Below are 17,899 nucleotides of genomic sequence, written 5' to 3'. Positions count from 1 at the left end.
TTTTTGGACTAATGTTTTCTCCCGGGTAGTTAATGTACACTGAAGGCTATTCCTTGAACATTGTTGGGAGAGAGAAATGTAACTTGTTTAGAATCTTTTGGGGTATATGGTTTCAAAATACTGTGAAGTTATGGTGGGTTTTTTTTATTTTCCCTCAGAGTATTTCAGTGCTTTTTCAAAACAGTGTTCAAAAATGTTAATTGCCTTAACTAAATATTTATTTCATTGTAATTTTTTGATCCCCGCAGCAGTGCATCTTAAATATCAATTTACTTTTCAGTAAGTAATAGAAAGCATTTGCTTTTCTTTTGCAGATTGCATTCTCACAACACAGCAACTTTATGGACCTGGTACAGTTCTTTGTGACATTTTTCAGGTACTTTTCATTTAAGACAGCTATATGTTTTTTTCTTTAGGAAAGATCTTTGCCTTTTGTTTTTCAGTATAGTGTTTGGTTTTTTTGTTGTGTTGTTTTGTTGGTTTTTTTTTTTTACTTAAACATCCTGCTTACATCACAGCCTAGAAAATGGAAATCTCTGCTATGTTTACAGTATTTAATGAGGAAATAGGTTAAGAAAATTGTCTGCCTATCTTTCCAAATGCATCCTGGCCTGTGCATGCAGGGAAAGGGAGGTTGGGGCTGGGGGAGTCTTTTTGAAATGGTATAGAAGAGGTCATCTGAGTTACCATATCATACAAATAACGTGTGACTTCTAGAAATTGCAGATATTCACACATCGTCAGACACAAATCATAAATCAAGGAAGTGATTTTTGTAAAGAGTTAAGCATGGACTGATTTCGGACTCTTTTAGGTAACGCCTTTTGATTTTAAACTGAACTCTGAAAATATGTCAAGTTAAATACGAACGTAGAGGCTTCAGCACAACTGAAGCCAAATACCCTTCTGCCTTTCATGAACTGCTTGGTAAAGCTCATTTCTTAGTGTGAATTGAACTGATGATTCCCTAGAAGCTGGAACTGACAGAAGCAGTATTAACACTTGTTTCCTCTTCCATCCTCCAAAAAAAGTGTATCCCTAAGCAGGAGGTTGAATATCTCCTGAAGCATAGCAGGCCACTCTTTAAGGTTTCAAAATCTGATGTCTTAGCCTCTATTTTAGGAAGCGTTAATACTCCACAAATATAAACCGATACTTAATCAATAAGGAAAACTCCTTCAGGAGGGGTATACATGGAATAAACAGTACTCCAGATCTTACCACCTGTTTTAAAGTGGGTAATATTATGCCCATTTTAAAATGAGCAATAGGAATAATCTTTAGATTCCATGCTAAATTTATTTAAAGCAAGGAGCTCCAGATGGGTCCTTCAGACGAGTGGTTTATATTAGAGGTTTTTTTTTTTTAGTATGTAGCTTTTACAGAGCAGAGTGTGCTTTAATACAATCCCAGGGGAACACCAGGCTTCAACTACCACCTTCCTTCCATTGATACGGAGTAAATGTTTACTCCTGGATCAGCATTTGTTCTGCTGAATCCATCTCACCCAAGGTCTTCCCTAAAAATCTCTGTGGCAGGGTAATTACTTATAAGGAGAACAAACAGGGAAGCAGTTGGTTCCTTAGTTCCTTTTTAATGGTTTAAGAGCAATCTGTGCTTTAAATACTACCCATTAGTTCTTTAGAGGCCCAGACCCACTTGCATAGGAGAGTTTGAAGCTTCATATGAGCGATTCCTTCAGTTCCATTATTGGAAGAGAATCACAGTTTGAAGCAGAAGATACGTGCGTTATATAGCACATGCAGCTGAAAATACATGCCCAAAAGACAGGCAGATTGAAGATAGTCAACAGGGATTTTATTTTCCTTCCCTCCCTCACTGCTATCACACGGAGCTCCTTGAGAAGTCATGTTGCAATATTATTTAATATCCTCACATGCCAGAGGAATAAGAACGTGTATATTTGGGAGAAGACAGTTTATTGGTGTTTTCCAACTAAGCATTAAAAATTCTTTGATTTTTTTTTTATTTTTTTTTTTTTAACGGTAACTACTAAGTTCCTCTCCCAGTATTTTATTTTACAGTCGCTATAACTTGCTAAATAACCGGTGTATTAGAGCAGCGTGATGATTCATCTCTGCTGTTTGTAGGGGAAACTATTGAAACGCTTGCATTTTTAATGCTCTAGGGTGCATTTCATAATTACAGTTGAATCCGAGTTAGACCATAAATAAGTAATATCTGATAGCCCCCTGTGATGTTAATGAGATAGAGTTGGCTGAAAATTTGCACACTCAGTAGAGGCGGTGAAAATGCTTTTCTGTGAAGCCTAAAGACAGTTTGAGATATAGGCCTCTAACTCGAAAACTGAGATACGTATCAATTCTTTGAGTGTAATGGGCACAAAAAGAGACTTTGTTCTGGAAAATGGATGTTTAGAATGACATTCTGTTAGCACGTTCAAGGGTCTTGCTTCATTTTGCCGTTTTGCGGGCAGTTTGGGGAATTTTTCTGTTGCTGATGATGTTGTGGCCCGTTTCCAGCTTCTAGAAGCCACCTTGTTCCCTTTGTTGTAACCCCATCCTAAACATGTTGTTCTGCTGTGCTACTGGAAGATGCAGCTGTGCCTTAAACTGCATGGAGAACCAGAGGGAGAGGCAGATGTGTGTGTGTGTGTTAGATTTTTTTTTTTTTTTTTTTCAGCTTCTTTGCTGACATTTGTGATGATTTAGGGCAAGTCAGTCCCTCCAGCGGGCACTGGAGTGCAAGCTGGATTGCCAAACTCCAGCACTGCTGAATTTATGGAGTATCACAAGCACTGGCTGGACTGACTGTGAGCACACAACGTTACAGAGACACCAGGAACCTGGCCATGCATTTAAACAACATCAGGCATTGGAGCAGGATGAAACGTGGCTCTGGATTTGATTTCCATTTTATTTAGAAGCTTGGGCTACTGTGGGTCAGATGGGCTGTGCCTTACATTTCGAGGTGCCGTTAGATTCCTGGAGCTCCTTCTGGAATCAGTGTTCAGCGTGCGTGGCTGTATGTTAGCGCTGTTTTATTTTGCAACACATTAACATTTTATTTTAAGCAAAGAAAATGTCAGTGGATAAAGGTTGGACAGAACGGTGAAGTTACGGGGTCATTAATATTGCATTATAATTGGACCCGCAGGAGAAATGATATTCTAACCGTTGTTAACCTTTGCAAAGCTAAATGAATTGCAAGCAAACTGTTTGGTTGGTTTTTTTTCCTGTTTTCTCCTCTCTGCTTTTTATAACATATCTCTTTTAATTTACAAACCTGCCTGTTGTCTTTCAGCAGATAGTTTGAGCTCTTTTGACAGTCTCTAGTAAACATTTTTATTAGTATCTCTGCTTCGTTCTCTTTCAAAAAAAATCTCTGTATGCCACCACACCTATCTATAATATATATTTCTCACCAGTGTACTTTTCCATACAGAAGATATGAAAATATTTATTATTATGAATATTTTGCCTTCCAAACTCATATTGCTCACAAATGATCCTTTTTCTTCCTTTAAAAAAAAAAAAAAGAAAAAGTGCATCTGTATTTCTTCTGTGCTTCTCAGCTTTATTGGCCAGTTCTGTAGAGATTTATAAGAGGAGTATTAAGAACAGTTTGAATGAAATAAGGACGTGTAAGCACCAGGAGAAACAGCACAACAGGAGTTGAAAGCAGTGTTCTAACCGGGGGCACAGCTGGCTGTAAGGCGGTTGAGGATCATGCTGGTAACCCTGCAGCCAGTCAGGAGGAGACTTCTTGCTCCAAAACTAGGAAGTGTGGCAACAAGGTCACATCATGTCACCGCTGCCATTCCTTTTCCCAGTGTAGGAGCCCTAAGAAACTCAAAATGAGGAGATGGGAGGTTATCGACCAACAGACTTGCCTATAAGGTTGGAAGTGTGAAGTGAACAAGACTGAAGCCGAAGGGTCCTGCCAAAGAAACTGTTGACCCCTGTGGGTTATAAAAGACCTATAAACCCTATAAATCAGGCTGGCTGTCTCCAGGAAAGCAGCCAGGAGATGTGGCAAGGCCCTGACAGCCAGTATCCCTTGTCCTCTCTGTGGGATGCAAGTGGTGTTGGCCAGACTAGCTGGCCGATGCATCTGGGTGTGAGAGTGTGAATGCATATAATTGATTTTTCTCTGAGGTTTTTGTTAAATAAAATCACCTTCAGCCAGGATAAGGCTCTGTGGAGACCTTATTGTGGCCTCTAAATGCGTAAAGGGGGCTTCTGAAAAAGCTGTGGACAGAGTTTTTAGTAGGGCCTGTAGCAACAGCTCAAAGGGCTAATGGTTTTAAACTAAATAGAGGTAGATTCAGACTAGATGTAAGGAAGACATTTTTTACAATGTGACTGGTGAAACACTGGACCAGGTTGCCCAGAGAGGTGGTAGATGCCCCATCCCTGGAAACATTAGAGGCCAGGTTGGACGGGGCTTTGAGCAACCTGATCTAGTGAAGATGTCCATGGTCATTGGAAGGGGTGGGGGGTTGGAACTAGAAAACCTTTAAAGGTCCCTTCCAACCCAAACCATTCTATGATTCTACGGTTATGATCTCATCCTGAGCTATGTTAGACTAATTTACCATAGACCTCTGATGTCTTCTACTGCACCTCTGTGTCCCCACGTGCACAGTTCACCCCATTTCTTGACTGCTGTATGTCTCATCTTTCATGTCTGCCCTTGAAACGTCCTTCTAGGGGTGTTCAGTGCTGACTCTCTAATCCTGTCATAGTCTTACAATGATTGTTAGAGAAATGGGTGTATTTCATGAACGGAACAAAAGTTGCCAGTTTTCTATTTCCATGGTGGCACATGAAACCTCACGTGCCTCTTCTAAGGTTTGAATATCGAATAATGTAATTTTAGTTTGGTGCAAATAATTGGACTCGTTCCCCAGAAAAACTTCAGAGGGAGCAGTATTTGTCTGTACAACAGCCAGACAGATGGTTTAATGTGCTGTATACTGTTTTTCCTGGCTGTAAGCATTTGCCCAGTGTTTTCAATAAATGGGAATGGCCTGTTACAATAATTTAAATCTGGAGTTGTGCTGCAGATATTTTATTTACTTTCTTTTCCTTATTAAATAATTTCTTACTGCAGCACAAATGGCATTACTAAGTATGTGCCTATAGTCTGAATCCCCCCCCTCTCCCTTTTTTTTTTTTGTTGTTTCCAAGGAAAAGGAAGCATTTGGGAATACTTTCACCTTATTTCTAACAAAATGAAGAAGTTTAGCAGTTCAGCATCCATTACTTCCTTCTTCTCATGTTGTCATCATCACTCGTTAGTCTTTCACAATGGTCACATGCAGACCAGAGCAGTGAGGCCATTTGGTCTCTTCTCCCCTAATTAGTCTCATCATTGTCTGGTCCCTTTTATGCTTTTGGCCTCTAAAATCTCCTGTGACAACGCAGTGGTTTGGGGTGTGATAGAAGCAGTTAGGGTTTTTAAACCTTTATTGAGTGGGATTTAGTTTATAGCTTTAATTTAGGTTTCTGTGTGTGCCGTCTCCAGCTGACGGACACCAAAGAGCAGTTCAGTTACCAGACATAGGTGTCCTTTATAGGGTGAGCCACGGACGTCTGTCTGTAATTCCTGTGGGTATTTCTCACGGGTTGAGTTGACGAGATGAGCAGGTTAGTGCAGAGACTACAGAAGAGGAGAACTGAGAACGGAAAGAGTCTGCAGGGCCAGCGCTGTGCTTGGTCCCCAGTCCTGCATGTAGCTCCAGCCTGCTCAGATGTCCCTGCCTGAAAACAGTATGAGGGAAAAACTGTCAAAACAGAGGTCAAAATAACACTGACTTCCATTCCAGTTCCATCATGTGTCCCGTGTTTTTTGGTGTGTTTCCTTAAAGCTCCATCTTCCAGACCTGCAAGACTGACTTTTTCCCTTTCATGTTATGCCCTTTGTGATATCACAGAAGGCCTTGCAAATCTGAGCCCTAAAAAAACAGAACAAAAATTAAAAAAACCAAAGCAAACTAACAAACAGAAACCCAGATATATTAATACCTGCTTTCCCAAAAGGCCTCAAACCTCTAGTTAGGCTGATCTTGTGTTTATAGAAGCTGCCCCCAGTTTACAGGGTGTCAGACTGGTTGTGCTAGCCAGTAAGTAGATTTTTAAAACAAACCAAAAAGAAACACCAGCTGCAAATAAGGTGGGTTATGGCTTGTTAAACCTTGGTGCCATCTTCAGCAGAAAGATAAGGTCATAAATCTGTAGATCAGATCTGTTGGTTTGCTGTTGGCTGCAGATAGCTCTTTGGCAAAGGCCGACTGTGCAAACCCTGGGCACTCCTTCAGCATTATGTACTTGTTCCAATTATTTTGAGGTTTAATGCATCAGAGTACTTAAAAACGTGTCCTATAACTCTCCAGCATATTAAAATTTACTTTTAAATAGCATTTAAATAGCTTCCAATTCATCAAAATAATTTGGGATGTGTTTCTAGTAATCATTGCAGTGCTTTCTGAAATTATGAAGTGACCTATATATGTTAAAGCGTATTAGTATTGAAGCTGCTGTATATTTTGGCATTTAAAACTGCCATTTTTTACTAGCAATTCTGATGTTGATAAACATTGTAGGAGAGTTTAATAATTGGGCCCTAATATGCCAGATGGATTTTCTTCTCTCCTCGTGAGAATGCATCATATCAAAGTGCTGATGAAGTTTTCCAGCCATTTAAAAATGAACACATGCTTGGTTGAAGAGTTTTAAGGATACCTGGAGTGGAGAGAATATCCCCTCTGCTATGAAGAGGAGTTTAGAGTATAGAATAAAACCAGACAGGGTGTTTAAGTTCAGATTTTTGTGTGTCAGGGTGAACATACCCTGTGGTATAAAGAGTGCTGAAGGCTTATCAGTGAACAATTGGTGCATGTGTTGAGGCCATCTGAGGGGAGATTACTTATAGCCACGTTGCTTATTTGTTGTATTTCAATAAGAAATAATTAAGAGTTATGTAAGGTAATCATCAAATATAATATTGTTTGTAAAATATAAATGTAACTTCTCCCTATATGACAATATTTATGCTGCATAAATATAAACTTTTAGAACTTGTATAGGCCACTGGAAGCCGTGTTTCATAGAACTTGACCCAAATGAGGAGTCACTGTCAAATTTCCCCGGGATGAAAAGCTCTTCAGGGGTGTTAGATGTCTTTAGATGGCTCTTTTTCCTTCCAGTCTGGTTTCACGTCTGAGTTTTCTGGTTTCTTCTTTTTCTGCTGGAAAAATGAAACTGTTCTCAAACTGGCCTGATAGTTCAGGTACAGCCACTGGACGTGGTGCCTGTGCATGACATGTTGTACAAGGAATGGCTGAGGGAACTGGGGGGGTTCAGTCTGGAGCAGAGGAGGCTGAGGGGAGACCTCCTGGCCCTCTGCAACTCCCTGCCAGGAGGGGGCAGAGAGGGGGGATGAGTCTCTGGAGCCAAGGCCCCAGCGCCAGGCCCCGAGGGAATGGCCTCAAGCTGCCCAGGGCAGGGTCAGGCTGGCTCTGAGGAAGGATTTCTGTGCAGAAGGGGCTGTTGGGCGTTGGAATGGGCTGCCCAGGGCAGGGGGGAGTCCCCGGGATCCCTGGAGGGGTTGAAGAGTCGGGCTGAGCCAGCGCTGAGGGATCTGGGGGAGTTGGGAACGGTCAGGGGGAGGGTCATGCTTGGGCTGGAGGAACTTCAGGGGCTTTTCCAACCTAGACAATTCTGGGATTCTGTGACATTTGCAGGACTGTGTACAGACTGTCCTGGGATGTTACAAGCTCAAGAGCATTTCTGTCTCATTTACCTTCTTTTCAGAGAGATGGGTGAGGAGAAACTGTATGAAAACATTGTTTGAGATGGGGGAGGTGGAGAGAGAAGGCTTGAATGAACGGTGGATTTCAGGGATGAAGGAGGCTCTTGGTGGGCTGTTAGTTTTAGAGGAGAAAGAAACAGAAGGAGAAGGTAAAGTAAGTCCTGCAGTGAAGGTTTATTTTTAAAGCCATTTGGAAATGGGTGGATATTGGTAGCTGGCAGAAAGATGGCTGAGGCAGTTCAGGAGAAAGCAGGGCAGAGTGTGGCCTTTGACCAAGACTCCACCAACCACCGTAGGCTTTTGCTCCAAATCATTTTCCAACACGGCTCTTGTTCCATACAGCTCTTCTCTTCCACTGCTTCCATATTTACACAGTTGCTTTCCAAGAGAAGATGGGGCGGGGGAAGCTTCTTTAAAGCTACTGATGCGAGGACAGGTCTTTTTAACTTACTTCAGGATGGTTTAGGCTGAGTAAACCCAGCAGATAGATCTTGACTTCCCTCTCCCCCAGGGTTCTTCCAGCAGGTGATGGACTGCAGCCCAGCAAGCAGGCACTGCCTTTTATTCTTCCCCAAGTACTGCCAAGGGAAGGTAGTACAAGGGGGAAAATATATTTCCTTAGTGATTTTATAGCTTTTGTGGGTATTTGCTGCCTCCTTGTGTCGGTACAAAGATGTATGGTGCTGTTGCTCTGAAATAGAGGGTACTGTGTTGAGTGTTTTAGGAGGAATTTTTATTAGTCCTTAATTGTTCATTCCTCTCTGTGCTTTCTTCAGAAAGTCTTGGCTGTGGTGCCAGAAGTGAGGCAGGAAAGAGAAACCCATGAAAGATTCTGGGATTGTGCAATTTCAGAAAGAGGATTTAGTGTAAGGATAAAGGTGATCCTCTTAGTTCTCCACTCCAGATTTCTTTTCTAAGGGAGTAAACGAATATATAGGGAGATACCGCGTTCAAATCAACCAAAAATAAGAGGTTCATACCTGACGTTTACAACTCGCTGAAGTCACATTTTTCCTAAAAAGGAGCCATTCTCGTAGGAGTTCAGCATGTTTTGACACATATCTTCAGTTGGGTGTGTAGGTTCCTGGTGCTGTCTGATAGATACGTGTGAATGGAGCACGTCTTGGAAGGGTCACCTACAGAAAGGTGGAGATCTCATTCACTTTGCTGGTTGTGCACAGCACAAAGTAGCTTCATCTGTGTGCTTGAGAGTCCTGAAAGTAAATCTCTCTGAAATGGGTCTTTAGAACACAGAGATGCTGGAGGTTGATGAAGCATCTGGGCTTTTTCCTCTGCCCTTTGGACTTCCATCTCCTTTTCCTAGATAAAGGGGTATCGAGGAGGTAGACTCAGACAAGCCGTGGCAGTAGCTGTTGCCCATGAGCTGCATCTAAAACGCCTTGTCCTGAGGTGAAGCTTCTCATGACGTGGACGTGATCGCCTGGCAGGCGTTGTCCTTTGGCAGCCTGTCCTGGGGACTCCTGCAGATGCTTTGAATATTGTTTTCATGGTCAAATTAAATGTGGAACCAGGAACACTTGTCCCTGCTGCCTTGAAGGTTTTGGTTTACTTCCACCCTCTATTTGTGCAATGATGTTAAAATGTCGCTGAAAACAAAGCAGACCAAAGATTTAGCTGACGGTCTCAGCTGTGCTGGTTTTGCATGCATACCTTTTGGATTTTTGCTCTTTAGGGAGCACTGTCCTCTTTGGACCTCAGAGATACAGCAAACTTTGCACCTTAGGAAGATTTTTAGGTTTCTTTGAGGAAAAGGGAGCTTAAAAAAAAGGGAAAAAAAGCTTACCCCAAACCACTGAGTAAGTGTGGCGGCATTCATGCCGTGGGGAGCGAACAGGTGTCCCAAGACAAATGTGGGCACTCAAAAATTTTGCTAGTCCATCATTCACTTGTGCCTGTTCAAGTGTGGCATAAGTGGAAATCCATCTAGTCCAAACGTGACCTTGTCCAGAAGAAAAATACTGTTTCCTGGTGATATAAGGCTCTCGCACTTAATACAGCAGTGGGGAGCTTCAGGAAAGAAAGGGAAAGCTGAAGGTATGAAATTCTTGATCATGAATAATGCATGTTAGCTTCTTTACCAAAATAGCAATTAAAGATTTAACGTATACACTTTACAAGTTAATGAGGGCACATTTTTTTTTACTGCAAAAGTCAGTAATAATCCAGTACCTCTCAAAAAGGAAAATAAAATAGTCATTAAAACTGCTTGTCTAAACTATTTGTGTTTGCAGAAGAATGGCCAGGCTTTTACAGAGAAATAATGTCCAATTTTTAACATTGGGAGAAAACGTTGGGGAAGTGATTTGGAATACATACCTCTTAAAATGACAAAGGCCAAACAAAATCTCTGTGATCCTGCTTAAATTTGTAAAGAAATAAGCACCGTAGGAGTCTTCTGAAGCCATGTAGATGTTTTAATTCTAAAGTCACACAAGTGCCAATTTTTTAATTTAATATCTTATCCTAGATGATAGTAAAACATATTTCTGTATGTATCTAAGCTTGAAAAATATAGTCATGTTGCCTACTGGCTGCTCTTTGGGTGTTTCATGCAGTTTTCATAATATATAGGCTATGGATAGTGATAGGTAATCAGGAACAGGCTCTCCTCCTTCTGCATCTCAGGGAATGGTTCCTGCTGTCTGTCCTTTTTTTTTTTTTTAATATTAAATATTTCCACATCTTTGCATTCCTCTCTGCGAAAGGATTTGCTGTTGTAAAGTTGCTGAAGTAGGGCTTGAAAGACAAAATCGGCGGCCCCTCGCAGCTCGTGTGAGGCATTTATGAAGAGAGGGAACAGCGGGGAGCTGGTGGGATGAGATGCCATCCATCATCCTAAGCTGTGGATTTGTGGTCAGCAGCGCGACTGTGGCTTCACGTCCGAGTAGAAGAAGTCATCGTAGGGGTCATGGATGTTTGTATGAGTAGGGTGGGAGAGCACGGTGGAAGCCACAGCACTGTTTGGAAATAAGAAGTTTGGGGATCTGCAGTAAGGATTGATTTTTTGGAAGCAGTGCTGAGTTTGTTTTTGAAGGCAGGGAGTACTGAGCGGTCATGGTCTTCCTCCCGCCACAGTCTTGTGGTGCCGGGTCCTGCCCTTGGGCCACCACAACCCTCTGCGTGGCTACAGGCTCGGGGAGGGGTGGCCGGAGCTGTCTGGGAGAGAAGGGTCTGGGGGTTCTCACTGACAAGCCGCTGAGCAGGAGCCAGCAGGTGCCCGGGTGGGCAAGAAAGCCAACGGCCTCCTGGCTGGTGTCAGCACTAGTGTGGCCAGCAGGGACAGGGAGGTGACAGTCCCTGTGCTCGGCACTGGGGAGGCCACACCTGGAGGTTGTGTCCAGGTTTGGGCACCTCAATCCCAGAGAGATCTGGAGGGGCTGGAGCGAGGGCAGAGGAGGGCAACGAGGCTGGGGAAGGGCTGGAGAATCAATCCTGTGAGGAGGCAGGGCAGGAGCTGGGAGTGTTCAGTGTGAGGAGGAAGAGGCTGAGGGGAGCCCTCATCCCTCTCTGCAGCTCCTGCCAGGACATTGCAGAGAGGCTGGGGCTGGGCTCTGCTCCCAGGGGATCAGGGACAGGACAAGAGGGAACGGCTGGAAACTGCCCCAGGGGAGGCTCAGGCTGGGCAGGAGGAGAAAATGTTTCCCAGCAAGAGTGGTCCGAGAGTGGAAGAGGCTGCCCAGGGAGGGGGGAGTCCCCATCCCTGGGGGGGTTTCAGGGCCGTTGGGATGAGCTGTGGGGGGATGTGGGGTAGGGGAGAACTTTGCAGAGTCGGGCTGAGGGTTGGACTCGGTGATCCCGAGGGGCTTTTCCAACCTGAGTGATTCTGGGATTCTGTCTTTCCTCCGTGGCCATGGGTCTCCATTGGGAGCCCCAGAAGGGCAAGAACTGAGCCGTGCCCAGAGGCAAGGAGAGGGGCACAGCAGTTCCCCCTTCAACAAAAATCCCTCTTCAGACCTACAGAGCACAGCGGTGGGTGTGAATAGTGCACTTGAGGAAACAAGTCATCTCTTGTGGTTAATCTTCCTTTCAGCGCTCTCTTTAAACATAAAGTGTGTGGGGAGGGAGGTCGGGGGACATTTTCTCTTACCCATCAGTGCCGTACTTGAAGAGAAGCTTTCGCTGAGGTTCAGATACACAAAAGGAAAAAAAATTATCTTAGAAAGCTTGTGTGCCTTGAAGTTGCTCATTAAGTATTCAGTGTGATAAGATCTCAACTGTCAATAAAGTCGCCTTTTATTATTCTTATTATTATTGTAACTGCTTTTTGTTAAATCTGCTGCTTTGCATTTTCCTTAGAAGTTGATAAATCTATTCATCCTTTTCTCCTCTTCAGATTTAAGAAAAGCAATGTAGATTTGGGGAAATCAAGAAAGGCTTGTAGTTCTGCAACAGCCAGTTAAGAAGAATCCAACTACTATACACTTATTCTTGTAATTTGAAAAAGAAAAAAAAAAAATAACTGTTTTCTCTGTTTCTTTCAAAGCTTTCCTTTTTGGGTTATCCTTTCACTTTAAATATCACCAAAGATAGGCAATACTGGCTTTTCCATTTTGATTAAATCTTTTGGCTTTACTGTTCTGATTTCCTGGTGAAAATTGGTGGATAGTGTATAAGGAGGTCAAACAGGTAACGTTGGAACAACAGTTTTCTCTGTAAATAGATGTGCATCATTCCTCACCAGGTGTCATGAGCACTGAACTGTGCAAAACACCTTGCGCTGCTATATTATCTTTTATCAAAGTACCTCTAAGTATTTTATGGACTTTTAGCCTAGGTTTCTTTTTATTTGCTAGAGTTTTTTAGCTGCTGTTATGTTGTGAACAAGGACAATAAGATTTTTTTTCTTTTTTTTTTGTTTTTTTTCCCTTTACAGTTGTTTCCTGTCTTTACTCCTGGTGGCAGCTGTGGTTTGGAAGATTAAACAAAGTTGCTGGGCATCACGACGAAGAGAGGTTGAAATGACAAAATTGAATGCTATCTCTTAAATGACTTTTTATAGTTGTTCTCTCTTGTATTTATTCACATATGCATAGCATTAACCTTCAGTTAAGGATAAGCTCCACTAATCTATAAATGCTTCTGTTTGGGGATTTATAATAGTGTACTTCCGATTACAGTTTCAGTGACAAATGATGCTATTTTAGTATCCTGATGCTGCAGCTTCTGTGAAGCACAAAAAATAGGGGTCAGTGTCCTGCGTTCCCAGAACTCTAGACAACATAAATACAAACCCACCACAAATTAAGAGATGCTGTCTCAAAAGAGGAAGTTTCTCCACTGAAGCTCTGAACCACATTTAGCTCCCTCTTTAATCTGATTTAAAAAAAAGGCTAATCCCCATTTTTAAATTAAAAGCTTATCTAAATGTTGTGGGATTTTTGTTGTTGTTGTTTTCTTTTTTTTTTTTTTTTTTTCCCCTGGAATACAGTAGTATGAGAGAAAGGTGGGAGAAGCCACCCACGATTTAGAAAGCTGTAGTGTACTGTTTAAAGAGTCAACCAACCTCCAGTGCTAGAGCTTTCTCCTCTTTGCCGAGCCAAGGACCATACCAGCTTCCCAACTTTTTCTTGTTTGCAGCATGTAAAAAAATGTGTGCTTTACACTCCCCAAAACATGGTTCCTCCTTGTTTATCCCTGCTGCATTTGGGGATTTTTCTTCACCACCCTTTTTTCGTGCTTCTCAGTTGAAGCTAATTTCACGTTACACCTTGTGTAACAGGGTGACCGAGCTAGGATGGCCAGTGCCCCTCAGTAACATAAAGAACATGTCCTTATTTCTCATTTTTAAGCACAAACACAGAAATGTATAGTAGACCCATGTAAAGAAGCAAGTCCTGTGTGCTGCAAAGCAGGCAACCACACATCCCCGGGTGTTTTTTTGCTGTGGCAAGCACTAAAACTATGGAAAGCAAAGCCCTGTATAAGGTACAAATACAGCAGAGCTTGGGCTGGGCTGTGCCTGGGATTATTTTTAGGAGCTTTGTCTTGTGCAGTGTTTTTTTGTATGCAAAATGAGAGAAGCCAGGCTTTGTTCAGGGGAGTCCGTGTGTACTTCCTATATGTAGGTTGTCACCCAAGAGCAGGTACCTTTCCCTAAGGGAGAAGAAACACACCTCACTCCTTGCTTTTGGATTTTAGGGTGAAATCTGCCCATTCCTATTGATTTTCCTCCCAGGTGTCCTGCTGGGATGAAACACTTGGCAGCTGCATGTACCTGTTGAAGACTGTTTTATTCATACGTAGTAGTTTATCAAGAATATTCTGGGGATTAATTTCTAGTGCTGAAATTCTGTGCAAGCGCCCGTTTCTTTCATATCTTCAAAAATCTGTATCTGGTTGTACTTTCCAGTGCAGTGGTGGGAATTGTATAAATTTAGTCAGTCTGAGGATTTTCTTTCTTATAATAAAGCAGGATGATGTCTGATAACTCTTGTCCTCTTCTTCCTCTTTCTGCTTCAGATGTTTTTGCTCTTACTACTGAACTTAAATGTGTAATATAATCAGTGGTTTTCAAAGAGATAACCCTTAATCTTTGAAATAATTTAAGTCTTTGAGGTTTCTGTATTCTCTGATGGTAGATAAATTTTTCCTAGGGTGGCTGTTTTTTTTCCTTCTTGCTTTCTTGGCAAGAAAGTAAGCTGGAGTCAGCATAACATTCCCTGTTGGCTCCTGGGGTTAAGTGTTATCTAGGAATGTATAATATAGACTGAGAAGTAAATACTGTGCTTTGGAGCTCAGTTAAAATATTTTAGCAGTGGCCTAACTGAAACATGTCCCTATAAATTACTTTCAGTCTGATGCATGTTTTAAGAAAAAAAGCTGGAGTACTAACAACATATTGGTGTGGTTTAGTTTAAAATCAGTTTACACGTGTGGCTATTTGACGGGCAGTTCATCACTGTGTTCTTTTCCTGGCAGATTCCTGTCTTTTGCTGTTACTTATCTTGCTCATCATTTTCGTTTAGTGACTCTATCTTGTAGTTCATAGCAGAAATCTATTTCTTTTGTTAAGAAATACTTGTAAAACTTGAGGAAACTGTTTTAAATATTTGCCATGCCATTATTAGCTATAGTAAGAAAGACTGGCTCCAGGAACAAAAGTCTGCCCAAAAAGTTCTTTGACTTTTTGGTATTATCTAAGATGACTTTATAGTTTGCAGGATTTTTTTTTTTATATGGACTCAATAAATCCTATCAAGGCTCCCTTTAAACATTAGTAGTTAAAATAATGATTAATACAATCCTGCAAAGTTTTAAGTGTACACAGGCTTACCCATCTGTTGTTCTGAGGATGGTTTTGAAGTTTGTGACACTTAGATTTGCCATTCTTTCTTTCCTTTGGAAGTGGCTTCTTTCTTTGGTTCTTTCCATTACCTTTTCGGGAGTCTTGGATCAGAGAGTTTGACTAACCAGGTTTTAGTTTATCGCTTTTTTCCCTCCCTCTATAAACTCCTGATGCAGTTGATGGAGACCACCTCCTCCACCTCCTCCCACCATATCACAGTTTAGAGGTAGAGTGAAAGGTGATTAAGCAGCAGTGACAGAACACCAGATTCAAACAGCATATTGTAAGCTTTAAGTTAATATATGCTGCATAATATTTTAATATAGCCCTGGAGGAAGATATTTCTCTGGTTTGGGCTGTATTTTTAGAAGTAGTCAAGTTACAGTTGCCTGTCTCCCATGGGTTGTGCTGCAGTAATTCTGCGTGTTTTCTAATCTTAACCCAAAAGTAAGTAAAATATAATGCAATCTGCAGGTAATTCCCAGCTATCAATCACTTCTGCTTCCAGTATAAGCATTGCAAGTGCCTAACTGCTTATCGCAGTGCAGAGTGAGAAGTAGATAGCTGAAGCTTAATCTGAGATACGTATAGGACAGGAAAGGGGAGTGTGTTGAAAGATCTAGTAGTCAAAATTATTCAGACAATATTGCTTAGAAAATGTGCTGGGAGAAGTTGTGTAGCTGTGCTTGGTGGATCAGGTTAATGGAACAGAGCAGCATCGTTTGCTAAACTACATTTGCGTTACTCCTTACCAGGAAAGCAGTGTACTACAAATCCAAAATCTGCATCATAATCTTGTAAAAATATGTCAGATTCTCCTGACTTTTTTTTTTTTTCTTTCCTTTCTGCAGCTCTTGCCATCCTCTTTGACCAGCTGCTTGCACATGTCGGTGCTGATGTTCCTCAACCTTCTGGCTAAAGGGTCTTCTGGGTGTGCAAACACAGCGTAGCAAATATATAGTTGTAGGGAAATGAGTTTGGAGCACTGAGCAAAAGTTCAGGCCTTGCAGAGTATAAAACTTGACCTGAAGTAAAAATGGGAACAATTTGTGTCATATCAGGCATGGAGGAGATGGGATTGTAAATTGTGTGTTTATTCCCTCTCCAGTGAGCACCGAGTTTAAATATCTTCAGACATCTTAAAGAGGGAAAATGGAAATAAAAAGGCAGCTTTTATAGGAGGCTTAGGATGAGGTGAATGACATTAGGAAATAGGGATAGGAAACCTTTCTATTTTGTCTCTAGAAAATGACACGTTAAATGTATCAAGGTGGTAATAGAGAGTAATGCACAAAGTACGAGAGTGGCATTAGAAATTTAATATGCTCATCTGCTGTCATGAATTTTCTATCCTATTGTTTTATTTTAGCATCCAAATCCTATTCTCTTCACCCTCGGTCTGCTTCATCTCCTCCACTTTCAGCAAGAAATAGCTCCTCTTAACATTTCCAGCAAACGGAGCGTGGATAATGATTTGGCCAACCCGGTGTAACTGGCTGTGTGAGGGTCAGCTGGATCACTCTCCGTGCCCCATCGAGCTGTGTTGGGAGCACTGACACAAGCACGTAGAGACATAACTAAATTTGGGTGTCTAAAGCTCCATTGCACTCGTAACATGCATAAAATAGTTTACATTTTGCTTCCTTTCTTGCCAAGACTATCCAGGACTGAATGTTTTCACTCTGTGTACTGCTCAACTTATTCAGGATGGGTTTGCTGTATTGATTTACTGCAGGGATTATCCTTCCCCTTCCTGACCTCGTTGCTGAAACCTCTTTCCCTCCCAAGTGTATTCAAAATGTAGCAGCACTTCTTTTTTCACTGGCATCCTCTGCTGTCATGTCCATGAACACTGAATACCTCTTAGGCAGGCAGTTTTCTGTGTTCATTTTTACAGCAAAGACTTTCTAAGGGATGTGTGCTGTCTATTATTTATTGCCCTGCCTTTGGTTTTTTCCCCATCCTGCTCTCACCTGTTAGTCTTTCATTCATCTCTTCTATCTTCTCTCTTAGACTGTGATTTAGGGCATCCTTAGTCAAAGAAAAGGATTCAGGATTGGAATATTTTCAAATTGTAACTGTAAATCAGGATCTTTCTCTCTGTCTAGAGACTCCAGTAAGTGTTTGGGAAGAATCAGCCTTACGCAAGAACATTAAAAAGTCAAGCTACAAATGTCCCTAGATTTGGGCGGTCTCAGGGGCTTTGGAGGGCTTGTAAGAAATGAGATGTGCTGGTGCTGAAATTTGCTGCTGTATTCTCCAAGCTCCCAGCAGTTATTTGGCATGTAGGCCTTCTCGTTCGATAGCACCCACAGCGCTATTGGGTGTCTCTCAGCCAAGAAGAAAGTATTAACTACTCGTTGGTGTAGTTTGTAGAGGAAAGACGAATTGGAGGAGTGAGAAATCATGGCAAGCAGATAACTTGTAAGGAGCTCTAGATTACGTGATTAGCATACTCAGTTGTCTCATTACAGTGTGAAACACAAGCCTGTGTTTGTATTTTTTTCAACAGTTAAGGTGGGTTTACTTCCCAGAATACCTGTTCCCTGGACAATAGACTGAAATGGTGGTGGCCGTGGTGATTTAATAACCCGATGTAAAGTCCCACTTGCTGCGTTTTTAAGTAGAGTAATAAATTAAGAGCAGTATTAGCATTAGGTGTAACTAGTTATTGAAGTGCTGTGTCCACTCTGGTCTCAGCAATGTCTTGGGCATTGCAGATGGCGCAGAACAACACTGCAGGATTAATTTGTTATCTGGAAGATAAGTGAGAGACTAAAGCGTCACAAATTACTC

At 41.8% G+C, this 17,899-nt stretch overlaps 1 protein-coding gene across 3 annotated transcripts in view; it reads left to right on the top strand.

The window, feature by feature from the left end:
- ATRN (attractin) overlaps nucleotides 1-17,899 on the top strand; it is a 154,392-nt gene that overhangs the window by 110,925 nt on the left and 25,568 nt on the right. For all 3 annotated transcript variants that reach the window (XM_074904257.1, XM_074904259.1, XM_074904258.1), the window contains 2 exons: nucleotides 315-376; nucleotides 12,692-12,770. In XM_074904257.1, the coding sequence (XP_074760358.1) occupies nucleotides 315-376; nucleotides 12,692-12,770 (141 nt within the window). The remainder of the gene's footprint in view (nucleotides 1-314; nucleotides 377-12,691; nucleotides 12,771-17,899) is intronic.

Source organism: Athene noctua, chromosome 4 (genome assembly GCF_965140245.1).
Source record: "Athene noctua chromosome 4, bAthNoc1.hap1.1, whole genome shotgun sequence".
NCBI classification, from domain to species: domain Eukaryota; kingdom Metazoa; phylum Chordata; class Aves; order Strigiformes; family Strigidae; genus Athene; species Athene noctua.
The sequence above is the reverse complement of the archived record's forward strand: the minus strand, read 5'-3'. Positions and strand labels throughout refer to the sequence as shown.